General features: G+C 39.1%; 1 protein-coding gene across 1 annotated transcript in view; it reads right to left on the bottom strand.

The window, feature by feature from the left end:
* ST8SIA6 (ST8 alpha-N-acetyl-neuraminide alpha-2,8-sialyltransferase 6) overlaps positions 1 to 23,354 on the bottom strand; it is a 123,612-nt gene that overhangs the window by 46,596 nt on the left and 53,662 nt on the right. The window contains exon 3 of the mRNA XM_023632214.2: positions 19,741 to 19,833. Coding sequence (XP_023487982.2) covers positions 19,741 to 19,833 — 93 coding nt within the window. The remainder of the gene's footprint in view (positions 1 to 19,740; positions 19,834 to 23,354) is intronic.

Below are 23,354 nucleotides of genomic sequence, written 5' to 3'. Positions count from 1 at the left end.
CAAAGGTCAGAAAGGGGGGAGGAGGATAGAAGCAGTATAAATTACTTGCAAGTAGACTATGACAAGAAAAAGAGGTATACTGTTCATGCAAAGCTATAAAAACAAACAAAATCACAAAAAGTAATAAAATGTCATCATAAAATTACTCAATCCAAAAGAATGCAGAAAAAGAGGAAAAGGGAGCAAGAATCAGGCAAATGGAAAACAAATAGCACGATGGTAGATTTAAACCCAACCATATGAATAATGACATTAAATGTAAATAATCTAAACATTCCAATTAAAAGGCAGAGAACGTCAGATGGGATCTTTAGACGGCAGGAACCAATTGTATATTGTTTACAAGAAGTCCATTTCATACAAATAAACTAGTTAAAAGTAAAAAGATGGGAAAAGTTATACCACAGTAGAACTAAATAAAACAAAGCCAGAGTGTCTATATTTATATCAGACAAAGTAGATTTCTGAGCAAGAAATATTATCATGAAAAAAATAGGGTAAAAGCAGAAACTGACAAAATAGGAGGAAAAGAATCAATGAAATAAAAAGCTAGTTCATTGAAAAATCAATAAAATTGATAAACTTCTTGCCATACTGATCAGGTAAAAGCGTGAGAAGATACAAATGATCAATATTAGTAATAAGAGAGGGTGCAGAATGAGTAGTTCTACAGACATTAAAAGTATAATAACAACTTTATGCCAAAAAATTTGACACCTTAGATGCAACAACATATTCATTGAAAGACATGAATTACCAAAGCTCACTCAAGAAGAAATATGTAATGGGAATAGTCCTATAGCTATTAATAAAATTGAATTTGCAATTAAAATCCATCCCACAAAGAAAACATCAGGCCCTGATGGCTTCACTGGAGAATTTTATCAAACATTTAAGAAATATTAATATCAATTCTACACAACTCTTCTATAGAATTGAAGTAGGGGGATACTTCCAAACTGATTCTCTGAGAACAGTGATACTCTGGTACCAAAACCAGAAAAAGACATTAAAAGAAAGAAAACAAAATACAGACCAATATTCCTCATAAACATAGATGCAAAAATCCTCAACAAAATATCAGCAAATTGAATCCAACAATATGTAAAAAGGATAAGGCACTATGCCCAAGTAGGGTGTATCTCAGGAATGGAAGGTTGGTTTATTTGAAAGTCAATCTATGCAACTCACCATACTAATAGAATAAAAAAGAAAAACAGCAATGATCTCACTACATTAACAAAAAAGCATTTGACCTAATTTAACATTCAGCAATGACAAAAACTCTCAGCAAACTTGATGTAGAAAGGAACTTACACAAGTTGGTAAAGGACATCTACTAAAAAAATCCTATAGCTGGGGTCATACATAGTAATGAAAGACTGAATGTTTCCCCCTAAGATCAGGATCAAGGCAAGGATGTTCACTCACTATCTCTCTTCCACAATGTAGTGGAGATCCAACCAGTGCAATAAAGCAAGAAAAAGAAATAAATCTATCCAGATTAAAAAGGAAGAAGTAAAACTGTCTTTATTCAGACATCACATGATCATCTGAGGAATCTACAAAAAAAGTTACTAGAGCTAATAATTTAGCAAATTTGCAGAATACAAGGTCAATGAACTGAGTAATTCTACTTCTGTAGACTAGCAAGAAACAACTAGAATTAAAATTAAAAACAATTCCATTAATAATAACATCAAAAATATGAAAACTTAGGAATAAATTTGACCAAAGATGTGCAAGACCTGTACACTTAAAAGCACAAAATATTGCTAAGAGAAATTAAAGAAGACCTAAATAAATGAAGTAATATCCTATATTCAGGGGTGAGAAGATTCAAGATTATTAAGATGTCAATTTTCCCCAAATTTATATATTTGGTACAATATTAACCAAAATTCCAGCAGTCATTTTTTTAGAAATCGAGAAGCTGATTCTAAAACTCATATGGAAATTTAAAGACCTGGAAAGCCAAAAAAATTTGAAAAGTAACAAATTTGGAAGAGTTGCAGTACCTGATTTCAGGACTTATTACTGTGCTAAAATAATCAGAACAGTGTCTTATTTCTGTCAAGACAGATAAATAAATTAATGGATGAATAGAAAATCTAGAATTAAAGATTTTCAACAAGGTAGTTCAATGGGACAAGAATAATCTTTTTAAAAAATGTTGCTGGAATGATTGGAGAACTATCTATTTTTAAAATACCTCACTCTATATACAAATATTAACCCAAAATGAATCATTACCCTAAATGTAAGAACTAAAGTTGGAAAATTTCAAGAACAAACATAAGAAAAAAAATCTTAGTGACCTTGGGTTTTGTACACACTATGCACAATATATACAAACTACAATAGAAGAAATCTATAAACTAAACTTTGTCAAAATTAAAAGGTTACATCTCATTGTGAATAAAATGAAAATGCAATCACAGACTGCAAGAAATACTTGTATGACACATAACTGACATAGAACTTGTATCCTGGATATATAAAGAACTCTTAAAATTCAATGATAAGAAAAACACCCAATTAAAAAATAAGCAAAAGATTTGAAAACACTTCAAAAAAGATGATAGACAGATGGCAAACCAATGCGTGAAAAGATGCTCAACAGTATTAGTTACAAGGGAAATGCAATTTAAAATCACAATTAGATACCACAACACATCCACTAGAATGGCTAAAATGGAAAAGAAACCAACTAAATTTGGCAACGGGTGGAGTGACTGGAACCTTCATACACTACTAGTGGGAATGTAAAATATACAACTGCTTTGGAAAGCCATTTTGTAGTTTCTTCAAAAGCTAAACATACACCTACCATTCAACTCACCTATTCCACTCCTAGGCATTTATCCAAGAGAAATGAAAACTTATATCTGCACCAAGACTTGAGCACTACTGTTCATAGCAGCTTTATTTGTAATAGCCCAAAACTGAAAACCATCTAAATATTCATTAAGAGGTGAATGGGTAAACAAATTGTGGCATATACATACAATGGAATATTGTTGCTTTTATGCAGTGATGAAAAGGAATGAATTATTGATACCTGCAAAAACAATGATCAGTCTCAAAATAATTATGCTGAATGAAAAAAGCTAGACAAAAAAAGGGTATACAATGTAGATTCCATTCCAGAAAATGAAAACTAGTCCACAGTGACAAAAAGCATATCAGGGGTTGCCTGGAAACAAAGGCTGGCATGGGGGTGGGGTGGGCAGTGGTAGGGAAGAATGGATCACAAAAAAGCATGAGAAACCTGTGGTATGTGGTGGATATGTTCCTAATCTTGATGGTAGTGATGGTGTTCATGTATGCCAACCCTCTTCATGTTGTATGCTTAAGTTGCTGTTTATTGTCCATCACTTACACCTCAAAAAACTTTCAAAATGCTCAATATTGGGCTAAAACATTGTATGTTCCATGGTGATATAACTAAGATAATAACAATATGCATTCGCCATTTATTAAGGACCAAATATTTAAAATTCAAAACTCTAGTTACTACGAACCTACAGTATATTTAAATGGAAATGTTTTTTAAAGAGTTCCCTGGATAGCTAATAAGTTGCTACTTCCTATGCGCTCTCAGAGTGTTTTGATCAATATTCCTATGTTAGTCTTTCTCATATTGAATTTCATTTTGTGTTTACATGTTGGCTTCCCCTTCCATACTATTCCTTTTCCCCCAGGACCTCAAGGGCGGAGCATTTCTAGCCTAACACAATCCCCCAGGACATGCTGATTGTTCTAGACAACCCAGAAAATGCATGGTTAAATACAAATATGAAAGGTAATGAGGTCATAAACTATTCTGAATAAGTTCAAAGCAACATTTCCTTATTCCATGGGTTATGGCTTCTACTTAATAACTTTCCCCAGTGTTGACGTCCACTCACTGATCCTACTCAGAAATCACCCTGTATTAAAGCATAGCCCTCCTTCAGTGTATTGCCTGAGAATTCTCAGAGTAGACCTCAATAGCTGGTCTGTCATTTCAGCCAGTCCATTAACCCAACTCATCCTTCCTACTTTCCCAACTTTTCAGCATGAATAAAAGACGTCTGCATGTGTGTGTATCCTGTTAAACCTTTATTCTTTTTTTAAAAAAATTAGTTATCCACATGTTGACTGCCCTGGACTTGGTGTTTGAGCTCCCTCAATAATGGTTGATGTAGAATTTGCTGAAGATTTCACACAGGAAATGGAGGAAAGGGGTTATATTTTGAGGTAGTAGAGATCTACGTTTCACCATTTTTAAGAGCAAAAAATACAATAAATCTGTATCTTTCTTTGGCTGAGTCTTGGACTTGAGTGTAATGTTTTGTCTCAACCTTCTTCATTGGCCCAGGATGTGTATGGGGAGCCTCTCTTCCCTGCCTCCCTTTCTTTTCTCATTATTGTGCCAGAACCAGCTCATACAAGCTTATGAGAGCTGCTGCCTATTAAATTTTCAGGAATGTTGTGAGCAGGTTATTAAACCATTGGTAGCTTGAAATTGGCCAAGGTGGGAATAGCTACACCACAGGAATCAGCAAATGTGACAAATGAGGGCTCTCTGCGTCCCTCACCCCATCCCAAGCTAGTTGTTAACATGAACAAGTGCATTGCTGTTCCTATACTTCTCTATCCTAATTGGGCAACCTGATGGCCTGGCTCAAAGCCTTTCACTCTCCCCAAGGCTTGAGCCTTATGGATACCTGCTGAGAAGGCCAGGTGAGACTTTGCTGTCACACCTGACTCATCAAGCAAGACTGATCCAGAATGGTTCCAAGCCTGGGTGATACAAAATTATCATATTAGACCCAAATAGCAAGTACTACCTTGGGAAATTAAAGGTGACATTATTCCCACTAAAATTTTGAAAAAAATGCTCTTAAATGTATTATACTTTTACCCTGGCTTCCTTGAAAAGCAGAGTTTGTGTCATTTTGAAATCGTTCTTTATATCAAGCTTAGTCCAGAACATTAAAATTACCATCCATTGTCAATTAGAATAAAGGTGCACTATAAAATATGTACAGTTTTTAAAACATTTTGTTTTACTGACATACACCCTCCAAAATTTGTGGCTGGCTCCAATTTAACTTAATATCGAAAGATGTCAATCATAATGGATCTAATTAGCTGCATAAAGGAGGTTTCGACTTTGCCATCACTGATGTTTAAAACCAAGTCAACTTATGTATTATACAAGAAGAAATACTCCTGGCCATTTTACAAACAGAAGACAGTACTCAAGCTACTTACTTCCCAAGATTGCTGTGTTCAAAGAAACTTTTTTATGTCCAGTCTAGAAATGAAGCATTATCCTCTGATCTTATAAAGGGGAAGACTAAAGAATAACGAATATCAAAGGAAGGGGTCTTTTTTCTACATACTTGCCTTTTTCTACTGAAAAATAAATAAATCACCAACTAGCTTTTTTAGAAAATTAAGATTGCCATAGTGCCATCACGATTGGTAAGGGGGGAGCATGGCTGAAATGGAAAACCATCTGTGATGGAAAAGTCACAGGTATGCTACAAGTGTGGGTCAATCTGTGGGATGTGTGTCTCCATAAAAGTTGGCATATTAAGTAAAATGCTCTAAATAACATACTTTCTGCAAATTTACATTTATAGTTATTTTTCAGTTAACAAAGTAGAGACCCCACCCCACAATCTTGAGGCAGCTATCCCTAACACAGTGCCCCCATGTTTATGGATGACAAAACTAAAAGTTCTGAGAAGATAAACATTTGGTCAATATTGTATTGTAAATGGATGACCTAAGAATTAAACTCACGTGCTTTGATTCACAGTCTGGCTCTCTTTCCAATATATCATGCTGCATCTCATTTATTTTCATAATGAAACTGAAAATTAATTCCATCAGAAGTATTTTCTGGTCCCAAGACATACAATAAATCATACTAAATAATGCAGTAAGTTATTTTCAGAAGAATAAATAATGCCTATTTAAATCATTATTAATAATATTCAAAATGAGACACATTATAAATAACATAGTAAATGATACTAAATATATTAAAATTTAAAATGGTTTTCTAGAAACTTCTCTTCGAAGATGAAGGCCCACGTACTGTGACTAGTTTTATCTCAAATAAGATATAAATAGGGCTCTTTAAAAGCTATAATTTATGATTAATTAATCTAATCATTAAATATTTATTGGGTACTTATTAGGCGGCTAGAAGTTATTTTGAGGATATTCATTTATTAGTACCATTTAAGTAGCTGTGATATGGATTTAGTTTCTTTTAACATCTCTTCATGGTGAAACCCAACCTTTTTCTCCGTTGAAATGGGTGGGGATACCCCAATAATATCAAGTGAGTAGATTTCTAAGTGATGTTCTGTGTAGATCAGATAGTCTTTTGTAGCTAGTTTCTACAAAACCCCTGAGGAGCTCAGGTCTACATGAAAACAAATTCTAAAAATGAATACAGCACTATATTTTCAATCAAAACAGCTAATCATTTCCACTGGGCAATACTTTTTAAAGGAATGGCTCATAAGAGTATGACAGCTAACAAAAAAAGTGTGTTGCAGGTAGACTGAGTTGAGCTAGGAATAGTATGGACATACCTACATTTCATCCACTAATGGTAGAAGAATTCAGTTTACATCATTTTCAACTCTGCATGATGGTAACTTCCAATTAGAATGCTGTGGTCATCGTCAATTGGCATGGGAGAAAGAAATCTCAAACTTTTATTCTCTCCACATTTATTAATGTCCCTTAGACAAGTTAAATATAACCAAACAGCTTCAGGAATTAACTCCTAATGATTCCAATGTTCTTCACAGCCACAGTGAAATCTTCAAATTGTCATATTTGAAAAAGTCAGATATTAATTTTTAAAAAGAACACTTTCTCTGTCCCAGACAATTAACTTTTGGGCTTTTGGTATTAATTATATTTTTAAGATATGTGCTAGGAAATACGGCAAGCAGTGACTAACCTTAGCCAGCCAAGAGGGAACAGAGTGGCTATTTACAAAGGAGTGGGACTTGGTATAGGAAAGGCTGCACAGATTGGTGGAGCCTGCTAGGGCTAGCAACTGGGAGAGAGTAGGAGAGCTGTTAACACCTCAAGACTATAGGCTTCCAGAAAGGGCTGTAGCTGTCGGTGAAGAAGAGGGCCACTGGACAGGAGTGGTGGCCTTTGATGGAGGATGCAGTCGTCCCTAAACCAAACTCACAGAGAGGGATCCAGGGCAACAAATATCCCAAACTTTCTCTTCCCACTTTCCACTCTCCTACCAATGACTCCCATAGGCTGACCCTCGCCAGAAGCCAAAGGGTATGAGGGTCCAATTAATGTAGCACGAGGACGTCAGCCTCCTGGAGCATGCAGCAAGAACAAAAAGAGTAGAGAGGCGATCTGGAAAGTTAAAAAGGAATATACAGCACAAATGGAAATCAATTCATGATGCTTTTAATCAGAATTATTTTGGGGTAACTGAATTTACTTCACTGGACTGGTTTGACATAACGCCCAAACCAAGAAGTACCTCAGAATAATTTTAAGTATCTCCTTCACAAATATCCACAACATGCAAATCTATCACCAAGATAGAAAGAATGAATAAACAAAGAATAAAGCTGCTATTTAAGATTTTCATATTTCCTCTTGCAATACAACATTTATGAAGATGAAAAAATGATGACCCACTTTTCAAGTTTATAGAAAGAAATCTCCAGATGTCTAGAGGATATCCAGAGATGAAAATAACAATTTAGTGATCTTGTATTATCAATTTTTAGAAATAGGATCCCATATATTGCAAAGAATCTGAGGGAACCAATAAATTTAGTGTTTCTCTGTCTCTTGAAGACTAACATATAGTTAGAGTGAGTTGCAATAAATGATGAGCTAGCATGGCTAGCATACCTGGCAAGATTTTTAAGCCATATGTGAGTGGCTATTAACCCTCTGCCTTTTAAATTCTTCTGACCCACGTAAGCAAAGTTGATCTCTCCCTCATCTGCAACCTCTGTACCACCCTATATCTACTCTATATCTCTACAGCACTTATCCTTTTGTTTTCATGTGTTTACCCAGTAAGTCCTTATTGGACATCTGCTTTGTGTGAGATACTGTTCTAGGGACCAATAATACAATAGTGAATAAAATAAACTTTTTAAAAAGTGCATGTTCTCACAAAATTTATATTGTAATAGGGGTTGATCAACAATAAACCAAACGTATGAGCTGAATTGTGTTCCCTGAAATTCGTATGTTGAAGCCTTAACCCCTAGTACCTCAGACTGACTGTATTTGGAGACAGGGCCTTTAAAGAGGAGATTAAGTTAAAATGAGGCCACTAGGGTGGTCCTAATCCAGTCTGACTGGTATTCTTGGAAGAAAAGGAAATTCATACATACAAAGAGACAGCAGGAGTGTGGCACTCATAGAGAAATGACCATGTGAGGACACAGCAAGAAGGTAGCCGTCCGCAAGCCAAGGGGAGAGGCCTTGGGAGAAATCAAACCTGTCAACACCTCAATCCTGGACTTCTAGCCTCCAGAATGTGAGAAAATAAATTTCTGTTGGTTAAGCTATCTAGTCTGTGGTAATTTGTTATGACAGCTCTAGTAAACTAATACACCAAATAATATGTAAATTAATAGCATGTTGAAGTACTATGTAAATAGTACTGTGAAAAAAATAAAGCAGGAAAAGAGGAAAAGAACGTATGTGAACTAGGGTTGCAATTTAGGGAGGGAAGCCCTCACTAGGAGGTACTAGTTAAGCTAAGATTTGAAGAAGATGATTAAGAAAGCTATGCACATATGGGGGTGTGGGAATGGAAAGAGCATTCTAGGCAAAGGGAGTGATAGTGCAAAGGCCAGAGGTAGAGGCAGAAGTGGTATGTTCGAGGAACAAGAAGACGGTCAAGGCGGCTGGAAATCCCCTATGAGTCACTCATGAATTCACTCACACAGGTGGCAGGAAGTAAGGACAGAAAGGTAAGGAGAGATCTGATGGGAGAGGCCTTGCTATTCAAAGTGTGGACCTCAGACTAGCAGTATTGGCATTACCCAGTACGATTGTTAGAAATGCAGAATCCCGGGCCCTGTCCCAGGCCTATGGAATCAGGATCTATAGGAAAACAAAAGCCCCAAGTGATTTGTAGGCACATTAAAGTTTTTAGCAGCTTTAATGAGGTATAATTTGTATACCATACAATTCACCCATGTAAAGTGTACAAGTCGATGGATTTTAGAGTATTCACAGATATGTGCAACCATCACTACAGTCAATTTTGGAAAATTTTTATCATCTCAAAAAGAAATCCTCTACACTTTAGCTATCACCCTCTGCATCCCATACATTTTGGTACATGATCTTCATTTTCATTCATCTGTATTTTCTGAATTCCCCTTTAATTGCTTCTTGGACTCACTGAATAGTTAGGAGTATATTGTTTAATTTCCACATATTTGTGAGATTCTCAGAAATTTTTTTCTGAATATTGATATCATAATTCATCACAATGTGGTCAGATAAAATACTGTGTATTACTTCTATCCTTTTAAATTTATTGAGGTTTGGGTCCAGCCCCATGGCTGAGTGGTTAAGTTCACCCGCTCCGCTTCTGCAGCCCAGGGTTTCGCCAGTTCACATCCTAGGCACGGACATGGCACCGCTCATCAAGCCACGCTGAGGTGGCATCCCACATGGCACAACCAGAAAGACCCACAACTAAAACTACACAACTATGTACTGGGGGGGCATTGGGAGGAAAAGGAATAATAAAATCTTTAAAATAAATTAAAAATAAATTTAAAAATAAATAAAATAAAATAATTTTAAAAAATTTATTGACGTTGGTTTACAGCCTAGAATACATGTATCCTGGAGAACGTTTCATGCACATTTGAAAAGAATGTACATTCTGTTGTCGCTAGGTGGTGTATTCTATAGATGTCTGTTAGGCCCAGTTGGTTTATAGTGTTCTTCACACCTTCTATTTCCTTGTTGATCTTCTGTCTGGTTGTTCTATCCACTCTTGAAAATAGGGTATTGAAGTGTCCAATTATTGTTGCATTGTTTATTTCTCCATTTATTCCTGTCAGTTTTTGCTTTGTGTATTTTGGTGCTCTGTTATCAGGTGCATATGTGTTTATAATTGTTATATCTTCCTTCTAGGTTGACCCTTTTATATCTATAAAATTTCCTTTTTTATTTCTATTAACATTTTTTATTTAAAAGTCTTTTTTTGGTCTGATATCAGTATAGCACTCTAGCTTTCTTGTGGTTGCTGTTTGTATGATATATCTTTTTCCATTCTTGTACTTTCAATCCATTTGTATATTTGAATCCAAAGTGTGTCTTCTGTAGACAGCATATAGTTGGATCAAGTTTTTAATCCAGTCTGACAATCTCTGTCTTTTGGTTGCATGATTTAATCCATTCACATTAATGTTATTATTTATATAGATTTAACTCTGCCATTTTACTTTTTTTTTACATTTCAAGTATTTTTTGTTCCTCTGTTCCTCCTTTACAGCTTTCTTTTGCCTTAAGTGAATATTTTCTGATGCAGCATTTTAATGTCTTTAATAATTTTTAACTATATTTTTAGTGATTGCTCTAGGGTTTGCCACATACATTTTAACTTATCAGAATCAGCTTCCAATTTATACTAGCTTAACTGCACTGATATATAGAAATATTACCCACAAAGCTCTATTCCATTTTTCTTCTTTTTGTGGAATTTTTGTTATACAATATAACATCTGTTAATATTATAAACCCAACTATACATTGTTATAATTATTACTTTACCATCTGTAGTCATTTCCTTAGCCCAATACAGCTTTGCTCCTGCCCACCTCATTTGTGCTGCTATTGGTAAATATATTACATACATATTTGAGAAGTTCCTATAAGGGCCTGTAGGCTACTGTAAAATTTTGTCTTTTATTTTGAGTGAAATGGGAAGACACTGGAACAGAGAAGTGACGAATTTGACTTACATCAAATAGGTTCCCTCTATATACTTTGTTGAGAATAGTCTCTAAGGGATAGTCTCTCTCGAAGACAGCAGGGGTGGAAGCCAGGAGAATCAATTAAGAGATGTTTGCCACAATCCAGAAGTGGAATAAAGATGGTTTGGACCAGGGCGGAAGTGGCAGAGTTAGTAAGAAATGATCAGCTTCCGGATATGATTTGAAGTTAGCCGAGGAAATTTAATGACAGATAATGGGATGGATAAAAGGGAGGAGTCAAGGATAACTCCATTTAGGCCTGAGCACTGGAAGAATAGACTTGCCATTAACTGAAGTGGGGAAGAGTACTAGAGCACAAAGTTTAGGGGGAAGGCCAGGAGATCACGTGAGACATGTTAGGTTTGAGATCCCTTATAGACATTCCAGTGAAGTATTGACTGGGCAGAGGTCCACACAAATCTAGGAAGAGGTTCAGGTGGGAGATATAAATTTGAAAATCATCACTGTCTATAGAGTATTTAAATCTGTGAGACGAAATGAGGTACTTGAGGACTGAGAATGAAAAGAAATGAGGTCTGAGGACCAAGCTCTGGGATACTCCACTGTCAAAAGTGAGGGGAGATGAGGAGAAATCTGCAAAGAAGAATGAGAAGGAGAAGCCAATGTACTGTAAATATTTGACTCTCTTAATCTACTGTGACTTGCTAAAAAGTAGAAATAATTTCTTTATCATCGTGTCTCTTATGCAAGAGTTATCAGCCTGTTCACAATCATCTATACTTTGAAAAAGCTCCCAGTGAGTCTGATATGCACCTCCAGGTTGAAAATAACTGTCTCTATACCTAGCATAGTGCTGGCCACGTACAAGTTGCTGTGTGTTTCTGAAATTGAAATTTAACATATGATTACAACATAAAAACATCCAAAGTTTTCAGATACGAATTTTGAACTATGACAAAAATTAGCCACCAGCCATGATCTTACCAAGAGAAGCCACACTGATCCCCAAGTTGCAATGAAGGTAACTGCTGTGCAAGACGATGCTTGCTAAGTCCATTTACATTTCAGAAACTTAAGTAAAATAAGTAACAAAAAGTGAGGAAAGCGTATAGCATTTTGGAAATAGATTGCTTCTGAGTAGCTTCACATTATAAAGTCAAATGCCTTTCTCTTCTTATATTGTGATTTGTAATTCCGCCCTCATTAAGAGTGGTACCATGGAGTAGTGAAAAGAGAACAGTCAGAATTTCGTCCAATTCTCGCTCTGCCATTTGTAACTGTCTGATGTTCTGCAAGCCGTTTAAACCCTGTGAGCTCATTTCTTTCACTTGTGGAATTAGAATAAGGAAACCTACTCTGAAGAAATATTGCAAGGACTATAGAATGCATTTAAATCATCTTGCATATAATAGGCCCACAAAAATGGTAGTTGTTATTATCACTATTAGTAATTTTAATAATAATAATTGTAATTATGATAAAAATATAATAATGTAAAGGATTATGAATTGAATAGTCAATTAGTTATCTATGGTTATGTAATAAATTACTCCAAAATTTAGTGGCTTAAAACAACAATAAAAATGTCCACAGTTTCTGTAGGTCAGGAATTCACAAGTAGCTTAGCTGGGTGGCTGTGGCCCAATAGCTCTCATTAGGATGCAAAGTCAAGATGTTGGTCAGGGCTGAAGGACCTACTTCCCAGGAGGCTCACTCACATAGCTGGTGCTAGATCTTGGCAGGGGCCCTTAGTTCCTTGCTATGTGGACCTCTCTATGTCCTCATGACACAGTTAGCTGGATTCCCCCAAAGCAAGCAATCCACGAGACGGCAAGCCAGAACTATCAAATTCTTTTATGACCTGGCCTTGAAAGTCACACATCATTATTTCTGCAATATTGTATTGGTTACACAAGCCTGCCGGCTTCAGTGAGGTAGGGGAACAGCATGTGAATACCAGGAGGAGAGGATCATTGGCGCCGTCTTGGAGATTTGGCTACCACAAATAGTAAACTATACCTTTAACATTACCTGTTATATTTGAAAATGTTGAACAAGAGTAACAGATTTGCTTTTGGTTTTCTGTATCGCTTCTAAATTGGAAATAATTCCAGTTATTTCTTAATGACCTTAAATAAGTGTGATTATCTTTTTTGTCATTGTCTTCTTATTAAAGGTTTCTTTCAAATGACTAGTTATTTGAGAAAGTATGAGGAAGCCCTCTCATGTGAATACAAAATTAACGTTGTAGTATAACTAGCTAGGCAGTCTTTCAATTTTCCTCTGAGGGAAAATTCAGCTTTGTTTCCACTGACAAACACTTATAATAAAAGAATACATTATTTCAATCTTCAGCATGGTAAAAAAAGGATACTAAGCCACTCTTACCAAGCATTAATTAAGGAATTCAGATTAGAATCATGCTGGTTATCTTCCAGCATCAACAACCACACACAAAATTTTTTATTCCTACCCTCCCTTGCCTGACTTCAAGTCATAAGCCCATTTTTTAAACTTTAAACTGAGAGAATTAGATTTTTTTAAAAAATGAAAGTCATACATTCTCATGGTAAGAACAGGAAAATGTAATGAATTAGAAGAATTCAAGAGATATTCCTTCAAGCTCTTAAATGTATGACTGCTTCTTTCTTATGTAGTCTTTGAGGTACAGAATGATGATTAAACCACCTTTCAATAGATTCAACATAACTTCTGTTTGGCATAAATGCAAAAAAATTTTCAGAGACTTCTATCATAGCCTCAATATTAGCTCATCTGCCCCAACTTAAAATCCTATTTCAGCAAACACAGCCACTGCCTGGGTTACCAAGAGAAACTTTCCAGTACATTAAGAATGTACCAGGTTGGTATGAACGGCTGTTTTGTATTAACTTCTTTCTGAGCTCTATACCAAGAAAAGGATGGAGTGCTAGATTTTGGAGCCCTTCAAGGCTGACCAGAAAAGGCAACTTAAAGGGTCAGAGGTGAGCACACAGACAAAAGCGTAGGTATCACTTTAAGAAGCAATGACAGAACCATGAATTTAAAGCTGAGTAGAAACAAGTCATATATCACCCTATGCCAAGAAAATCTTTTATATGACCAAAAATCGTTTTCCCTGACAGATAACTTGAAACTTAGGAATACTTGCTTTGTTAGCAGGCTGTCAAGTGATATGCTCACATTTGGGTTTTTTGAAGTTTGGTCTGCCATAATTTATACCTCTTCTTCTCAAGCTGCAATTCAGGTCATGCTGTACTCTCCAAGATAATAAAGAGTGAAGAACATTTACAGCCAGTCTTCAACTCACTTTGCCTTTCACCCTGCAAAATGGCACTTTCTAACTAGCATCTTTATGGTGACCCATTAAGATGATACCTTTCAGAAAATTCTGTTGTTCTCAGTAATTCCAAATAGTATTGCATGAAACAGCTCATCAAACATACACACTCAACAAGTAGTGTATGGTTCAAGCCACGCCTAGCTTATGCAAAATGGCATTCCAAATCTTAATTTTGAGAATTTGGATCTTACCAAAAAAAGCTATCTGAATGCAAGTGAATCTTTTATGCCTTAGATGTTGTGCAGGAAGATACAGGGCAATGGCTTATACCCTGTTCCTGAGAAGAAAATCTCTAAATCTTCCTGTCACTACAAATACTATTTAAACTACTTGCATGTTCAAAAGATGTAAGAGATTGCTGTTGTTTGAGAAAAACGTTTCCTTCTGCCTTTAAGAAACACCTTAGGGGCCTATAGTCATTAGAATAATGGAATAGTAGAGCTATTTAATATATATATGGCAACAATATCTGGTTGACCACCACTGAGTGGTGCTTCCTTTCCATAGCATAGAGTTGTTGCCCCAAGCAGCTACCCAGCTAGGCACTACATTCCCTGACGCCAACCACATGCCAACTCCTCTCACATATTATTGATCAAAACCAGTTACATGACCCCAAACATCTAGGTGGGCCAGTGCCAGCCAATGGAATGAGCATGGAAGTGATGTGTGCCCCCTCCAAGCTGTGTGAGCTTTCTCCATAGTATCTTGTTCTTCCGCAGCAAGCCTGGGATCATCTGTTGAAGATGGCTACAGTGTAAGATGGAAGGAGCCAGAATTCCTGAGTTCATACTCAGAGGAGAGTTGCCTGATCAAGAAGGAATATCTACGCTCAACATTGCATGAGAGAGAATAAAACTCCGCGTTATGACATTGCGCTTCAGGAGATTTCGTTAGAGCAGCTCATCGACATTGACCAAATGGTGGGAACTGAACACATATAAATGCACATTTTCTTGGAATTCAGGATCATCTGGGAAAATTAAAGAACAGCACAAGGAAGAAAGACGCAAAGCAACAGAGGCAGGAAATGCCAGGAGGAGGAGAAACGAGCTCATTTCCTGAATCAGCCCCTTGAAAGGATCTGCTTTTGGAAAAATCAGTTCATTAGTCTGAAGCAATGTGAACTAAGATGGACAGCCTGGATATCCAGCCAATCATCCTTTTTCTAAAAATATAAGCAAAAAAGATTACAAATAATCTTTGCCATCCTGAAAAATGAGCAGACTAGCAGTGATAAGATGACTACATAGCATTTTTAGGACAGTATAATATTTCATCTGGGAGATAACCAGCTGAGAAGGTTTGGGCTGGAGAAACCCAGAGAAACATTCAGGGGAAAGGATGAGGAAGGAGAAAACTGTAGATTCAAAGTAAGACAGAGAGTCAGAGAAGTTAAATATTGGTTTCAAAAAGGAGTTGAAGTTTATGGATTTATGGATAATTTTCTTAAGAGCTAGAAATTAAAGATGGTATAAAGCTTTGAAGACAAGAAATACATTCATTCATTCATTTGTTTATTCAACAAACACTGAGAAACTTCTGTGTGCTGGAACCTGTGATAGGTACTGGGCAAAGAAGCATGAACAAACTCTTTGGAGCTCCGAGTCTTAAACAAAGAATTGTAACGTGTAGTACCCTACCCCACTGGTCCTCTGAATGGCAACTGTTTAATTTTCTTTTATTCAAAAATGTAGTTAAAACCAGTGGAGAAAAAAAGTACTGTCTCCCTCCCACTATAACTCTGTCTTCCTAAATTCTACTTTAGCAAACTGAAAGGGACAAATTGGCTGAAGAAAGAAAAAATTCTAAATATTTAACAGACCATGACACAAATAGAGCTAAATAATTATTTCTAAGAAAATGAAATTACTTTTTATCACCACACACTGAATGGTTTCCCAATTGTCCCCTGTGAGGCTGTCATAGCACTGGTCGCAGAAGGCACAATTCCCAACAATAGACAACACAACTGGAAAAATTAGCCTCCTGTGTGCAAAATAACACTTTCATATAGGCAATTCACGGCTGCTTTCTCTAGACCTTTGCCGAATAAAATACCAGTGCAGGCTAATTACATGAGCTAGCTGAAAATTGTGTGTGTAATGGGAAGGCAACCTCCTAAAGAATAGCCGAGAAAAGATCTTCGCATCAAATACAGAACGACAGAAGAAAAGTGGAGCGCGAACATGAGACCGTATGTACAGGCATTCTCATTAGCATACTGCCGTTAACCATTTTTGTTGATGCTCATAAAAGAGCTGTAAAATTCTCTGCCTTGACAAAAAACACCTTCCATGGTTAAAGAATTTTCCCCATGCTGACTCAAGTGCTTTGTGCCTATGTACAGCTCTGGGTCATCCTTATGTTGAAGACTTTTGTCACTTTGTGCAGCAAAGTAGTTCACATCAGAGGGAGAGCTGAAGAGAGTCAAAGGCCACTTTCACACATTGATTCACTGGTGGGGCAAGGAGCACAGCTGGCTCATCACAGGGTACGGTGGAGTGAGGACCAATTTTTCCAAGTTCTAGTTGTCATGTGTCATGTGCCCTATGTCTGATGCATGGAGGGTACTGCAAGAGGTTTGGCATTCGAGTCCCTCAGGAAAAGTTTCAGAAAGAGCCTTTAATACCCACACACCCAACAAACAAAACAATGGCGCCAACAGGATCAAAACAGACACATAGCACCATCTATAAGGTATGAGCTACTCAAAGTCTACCCCACAGCTGGATGAATTTATCATGCAAGGAGAGAAGCATTTGCAAGAGTTCATTCTAGCCCATCTATGGTAAGTGAGGGTCCTGGCAGGAATGATAGCCAGCTCGAATTGTGTCATTTAAGAATAAAGAAGGGACTTTTTTCAAAAGCCTGAGCCAAATGTAGGAAAATCTAAGTACAATATCGGGGGACTATTAACAGCTTATCCACTAAGTTGAAGGGTCCAGTGGAGGGAATGTAGAGAGAAAGAGAGAGAGAGACCTAACAAAAGTCATGACCTCCATTCGGGACGTGATACCTTCCCTCGGTCAAGGACGTAGTTAACCTGCAGCAACGCCACGAAGAAATCTTTCCCTTCCTCCTCCTTTCTGATCTCTCTCTCGTGCTCTCCTCTGGTCAAACCCAAAGAAAACCAGATGACAAAGGAGCAAGGAACCTACTGATGAAGTCCTTGAAGGTCGGCCTCCGGGGGCAAAGACAGGCACAGACTAAGCTGTAGTGAAGGGTCAGGTGCGGCGAATGGAAGATACACAGCTCAGGGGATTTCTCTAGAAAGCTTAGGGCTCATCAGTTGGAACTTCAGGAAAAGAAGGGAAAAATTTTAATAGGGCTGTCCTTTTGTAATAAACTGAGCTAACAGACAGGATTGGATTGTCAAACCAGATTAACTGAAATCAGAGATCTTACCAGGATCAGGCCTTCCTCGTCATTTCAAGGATCCAGGCAGTCAAGAGGCTCAGACAAAGCCGAGAGAGGCCTGGGACATCAAGGGTGATCGCCCTGATCCTGTCTTCCTGCACTGGACATGCGCCTCCAGCCCAGAATAGTAGATGAGGCTCTAGGTGAGGTCTGTGGGGGTCCTTACACAGCAGGAACAAACTATGAAACATTTCCCTTTATACCCAGAGAGTCGCACCGCCTGTGTGCCATTCTCCAGGGTGACCTCCCTCATGGATCCTGTGTTCCATTTACTTTAAGTTATACCTTAGCAAGAGAGCAACTCGCTAGGGACAGTCAACGGATAAGGTCTCTTCCTCCTAGCAAATATCACTAGTCCATTACCCAGAGGTCCAGTCGAAAAGAGATTAAGAGATTAGATCAGGTTGTCTCTCTCGGTTTCTTTGCCCCCAGGTCAATCTCTCACACCCCCAGCGAAGGGAGTAAATGGATGATAGGCAGTTGCTTTAACTCCTTCCTCCCACAAACACTGTTTTTAAAATTAAAAGAGGAAGAGATATGTGTGTTTGTGTGCATGTTATGTGTGTGTATATGAGAGAGAGAGAGAGGGTGAGGGCAAGGGAGGGGTGGAGGAAATAGGGAGAGAGAGAAGGAGAGGAGGTGGGGGAGAAGGAGAGAGAGAGAGAGAGAGAGATTGATTGACTGATTATTAGGAAGAGAAAGAGAAAAATATGGCAGAGGGAAGGCCACTGGGTCTCCCTTGATGAGACAGGCATGAGGAAATCTGCTACACTTCTTACTCTGAACAATCTTCAACTCTGTCAGGCAAGGGCACAGCGAAATACAATTCAGATTAGTTCCTTTTTTTTTTTTGAGGAAGATTAGCCCTGAGCTAACACCTGTTGCCAATCCTCCTCTCCTTTCTGAGGAAGACTGGTCCTGAGCTAACATCTGTGCCCATCTTCCTCTACTTTATACGTGGTTCGCCTACCACAGCATGGCTTTTGCCAAGCGGTGTCATGTCCGCACCCGGGATCCAAACCAGCGAAACCCGGGCCACTGAAATGGAACGTGCACACTTAACCACTACGCCACCGGGCTGGCCCCCCAGATTAATTCCTTTGAGGGAGATGACAGTGTAACCACAGGCCCCACCCCCTAGGCACATCCCTCCTATCCTTCCTCCAGCACTGTCCAACTCTACTCCTTCTAGGTACAGTCAAGGCAGCGCCTCTCCCCTCAAACTCTTAGGCCACCAGTGGCTCTTCCATGTATGAAGATCGGAGCATTTAGATTCCTTTTCCCAGTCTGAAGAAGATGGTGCCAGGGGCTGTCTAAAATACAGGATTGTAAGCGGGTGTGGGGAAGTCGAGGGTGAAGTGCAGCTGGGACTGGAGGTAAATCTGTTAACCTTCTGGGATTGTAAGCAATTCAATATAAGTGTGCATTTTTCTGGGACAGAGTCCAGAATGCTCATGGGTTTCTCAAAAAGATCAAGAGCCTAGGGGCCAGCCCAGTGGCACAGCGGTTAAGTTCGCACATTCACTTCAGTGGCCCGGGGTTGGCCTGTTGGGATCCTGGGTCTGGACATGGCACCGCTCATCAGCCATGCTGTGGTAGTCGTCCCACATATAAAGTAGAGGAAGATGGGCAGGGATGTTAGCTCAGGGCCAGTCTTCCTCAGCAAAAAAGGAGGAGGATTGGCAGCAGATGTTAGCTCAGGGCTAATTGTCCTCAAAAAAAAAAAATGATCAAGAGCCTATAAAATTTAGCCAGTTAAACTACGCGGTGTTTTTAGTGAATGTGGATCCAAGGACAGATAAATCGAGCCCCCACTGCCAGGGTCTGCACTGTTCGCCCCTCGTCCATCCTCCTCCAACCACGAGACCTTCTCGGAGCCCAAGGTCAGGCCTGTGCGCGATCACAGCCTCACATTCCAAATGACTGCAAAGATGCTGTGAAACATTGTGAATGCAAAACAGTTATTTTAAAATTAAATTAAATGTGAAGAGTGGAACTTACCCCTTCTTCGTTTTGTTAGATAAAGTCTCAAAGCCATCTTGCAGATTTTTACATCGCTCCGTCAGTTTCAGGGACTTCTTATTCAGATACGTGCTGTTTCATGAGAGAGATTTAAAAAAAAAAGATTTAAAATGAGAGCTTATAAGATATTGTTAACCCAAATCAGATTTAATTGATAAAGTGTGCCCAAATGAAATCTGATTTTCATTCCAGTATTGGATTTCTCCATGGAAAAGGAAATTGATATTTTCACCTCTGACGGGTCTAAATCAAAAAAAAAAAAAGTTTACACTATAAAGTCAAAGATAAAAGAACTCTCTATGGAAGACTTCATATTTTCAGATTTTTGAATTTTGAGATCAGTATGTAGAATGAACATGTTATTGAATAGTTTTAATCATTGTGTACGTAAACAGACTATTTTTAAAAGATGTCTCTGGTAGGAAGCATGCAGACACAACAGCTTAATAGTTCTCTCCATAAAGAACACAAGATGAACCTGGCCTTTGATTATTATAATAGCTGTGATATAATAGCCTGTTGCTATGTTTTATGAACCTGGGAAATTGGAGTTAGAACAAAACCAAATCAAAAGGCAGGTTTCGGACATGGGTTATGGAGTCGGGCTGCCTAACAAGCCTCGTGGATATACGTGTGCTATTTAACCACTCCCGGCATCAGTTTGAGCATCTCTGGTGGAATAATGGTCCTTACCGTCTATACATGATGTATACCTGAGCCAAAAGACAATGTAAAGCACTCAGTCCCATGCCTGACAGAGTAAATGCTCAAAAAACATCAATGATCGCCTTCCTTAGACTTCAGAAATAGGCATACAACTCCAACTTGCTGTTAATGCATTTATTTCATCGTCCTAAAGGTATTGCTGAGAACCTATGGCTAGGGGCCTGGCACAGGATGCTGAGGCTATGGAGGTGGATAAAGCAGAACAGTCATTTCCCTGGTGGGGCTTGCGGGCTGGTTAGGGGGAAAGATATTTCTCAAAGAAATAACCACACAAACGAACACAGAATTATGATCTGAGATTAGTATCATTCAAATAGCAGTGGGTGCCATGGAGGAAGGTAATGGGGAGACCTCTGCATACTGGGGGGGCCTCCGAGACAGTGTCATTCAGGTGGAGATCCCAAGGGTGAAGCAGGTGAGCCAGAGGAAGGGTGGGAGGGGCGGGACACGTTCCAGGTAAAAGGGCCCAGATTGGGGAGCAGCCAGGAGTGTTTGAGGAACCGAAAGAAGGCAGGTGGGGCTCCCGCCGGAAAAGCTAAAGGGTGTCTGGGGACCAGAGCGCACAGGCCTCGTAAACCATGCTCAGAATTTCTCCTAATAACAAGGGGAATCAGAGTAGTGACGTGACCCAAGTGTGTTATAAGAGGTTCACTATGCAGAGAAATGAAATGAGGGGAAGCATGGCGACAGAAAAGGTGAAAAAGTTAGGAGGCTTCTGCAGGGTTCCAGGAGATAGAATAGAGTTCCAGGCAGGACAGAGACCAGGATGTGATAACTAACACCACCCAACACCCAGTGGCTTTACGTAACAAAGATCTGTTTCTCACCCATGAAGGGCTCACTGCATGACTGGGCGGCTTTCTAGGGCAGCTGTGCTCCATGCAATTAAGGGATGGAGACTGCTGTAGTCTTGTGGTCCCTTCCTTTCAATAACCTGCTTCCATAATTGCTTTGGCAGGAGAAGAAAGTGCTAGAAGGTCTCACCCTATATCTGCATGCTCTAGCCTGGCGAGAACTAGTTGCACGCCCAAACTGATTGCAGAGTGGGAGTCAGAAAAGGGCAACCATCCTCTGTGCCCAGAAAGAGAGGCGATAGGGCACTGAAGTGCCCTGGAAGCCTGCCTCACTGTCCACGGGCAGGAAGAGAAGCTGACAGATTGAAGATCTGTTGTGGAGATAAGACTGACAGGACTTCATAATAAATTGGATGTGGGAGGTGAGGGAGCAGGGGTGTAAAGGTAAAGATATAAACAAGACAGATTCATAATTAATTCTCCAGTATGTCTCAGAAATGCTTTCTAAAAACACTGTGCACACAGCACATACAGGCTCACGAAATCCCTCTTTATCCTGATATGATATTTCTCCCCGGTCCCGCTCCCTTCCTCCTTCTGTCTACATGCCTCACCTTCTGTGCTTTCTGAATGTATTATCATACTTTCCAAGGATTTGTTTATTTCTAATTTGCTGTGCATTTTATTCAGGCAGCACCGTTAATGAAATGAATTACCAAGCCAGCAGTGCTCCGCATTATGATGGCTTTGCAATATTGAATTGTGAAACTATGACAAGCAGCCACCAACAGGATTTAGTGCCATCTAACTTTCCTTAAATCAGAGAGGATCTTTGTTAATAAAAAGTCAAAACAGTTTTGCCCAACTAAAATCACAGAAGATCCACGGAAAGAAAATGAGAGAATCTGGGGGAAAGCATAGACGAGAAAATGAAGTCATAGGAATAAAACAGGGTCTAAGGTGTCAGCAGGGCCAGCTTGTAAATCTGGGCTCCGCTGTCTGACCTTGGCCATTGAACCTAAGAGTTTCCTTTTTTTTTTTTTGGCTAAGGAAGACTTGCCCTGAGCTATCTGTTGCCAATCTTCTACTTTTCATATATGACCCACTGCCACAGCATGGCCACTGACAGACAACTGGTATAGGTCTGTGCCCGGGAACCGAACCTGGGCCGCCAAAGCAGAGCACGCCAAACTTAACCACTAGGCCACTGGGGCTGGCCCAGGGTTTCCTTTTTAAATATTCACTCAATAAAGTAGTTATAGGGATGCTATAGACTGAATGTTTGTGTCCCCCAAATTCATATGTTGAAATCCTGACCCCCAAGGTGATGGTATTAGCAGGTGGGGCCTTTGGGAGGTGATTAGGTCCAGAGGGGGGAGGCCTCATGCATGGGATTAGTGCCCTTATAAAATCAGCCCTAGAGAGCCCTTGACCCCCTTCCATCTTGTGAGGTTGCAGCGAAAAGATGGCCCTGAATGAGGAAGCGGGAGCTCACCAGACACCAGATCTGCAGGTGCCATAACCTTGGAGTTCCCAGCCTCCAGAACTGTGAGAAGAAACTGTCTGTTGTTCATAAGCTACCCAGTCTATGGTGTTCTGTTCTAGCAGCCCAAAGGGACTAAGACGTGGGATTCACAGGATGTGTATGAGAACACCTGGCACACAGAAGGCGCTAAATAACTGTTGTGCTCTTATTCTCCTAAGTGCATCCTTATATTCCTTCCTCAAACCAGTCATTGTTACTATTATAGGGGTGGGAACCTTCTCCCACCCGCAGGAAGTCACTTGGCAGTGAAGGAAGCAGAAAGGGAAGCCCCCGGAGTTCTCGTTGCTTTCTGCCCCTCTCCTGCCCCCATTTAAAAGGGTCTTCACGGTTTCCTTCCTTTTCACGTAATGCCATTAAAACCTTCCCAGGAAAATGTTAAAATATTCACATGCAGTATCCCTAAACTTCAAATGTTTGTCCCCCTAAGGCATCTGATCTATACAGCCCCTTTAACTGCCCCTCAGACAAGACTCCTAGCTCATGCTGTTTTCAACAATGTCTGTTATTTGAAGTGACAGAAATAAACC

This window comes from Equus caballus, chromosome 29 (assembly GCF_041296265.1).
Source record: "Equus caballus isolate H_3958 breed thoroughbred chromosome 29, TB-T2T, whole genome shotgun sequence".
Taxonomy (NCBI): domain Eukaryota; kingdom Metazoa; phylum Chordata; class Mammalia; order Perissodactyla; family Equidae; genus Equus; species Equus caballus.
This window is presented reverse-complemented; position numbering and strand designations above follow the sequence as displayed.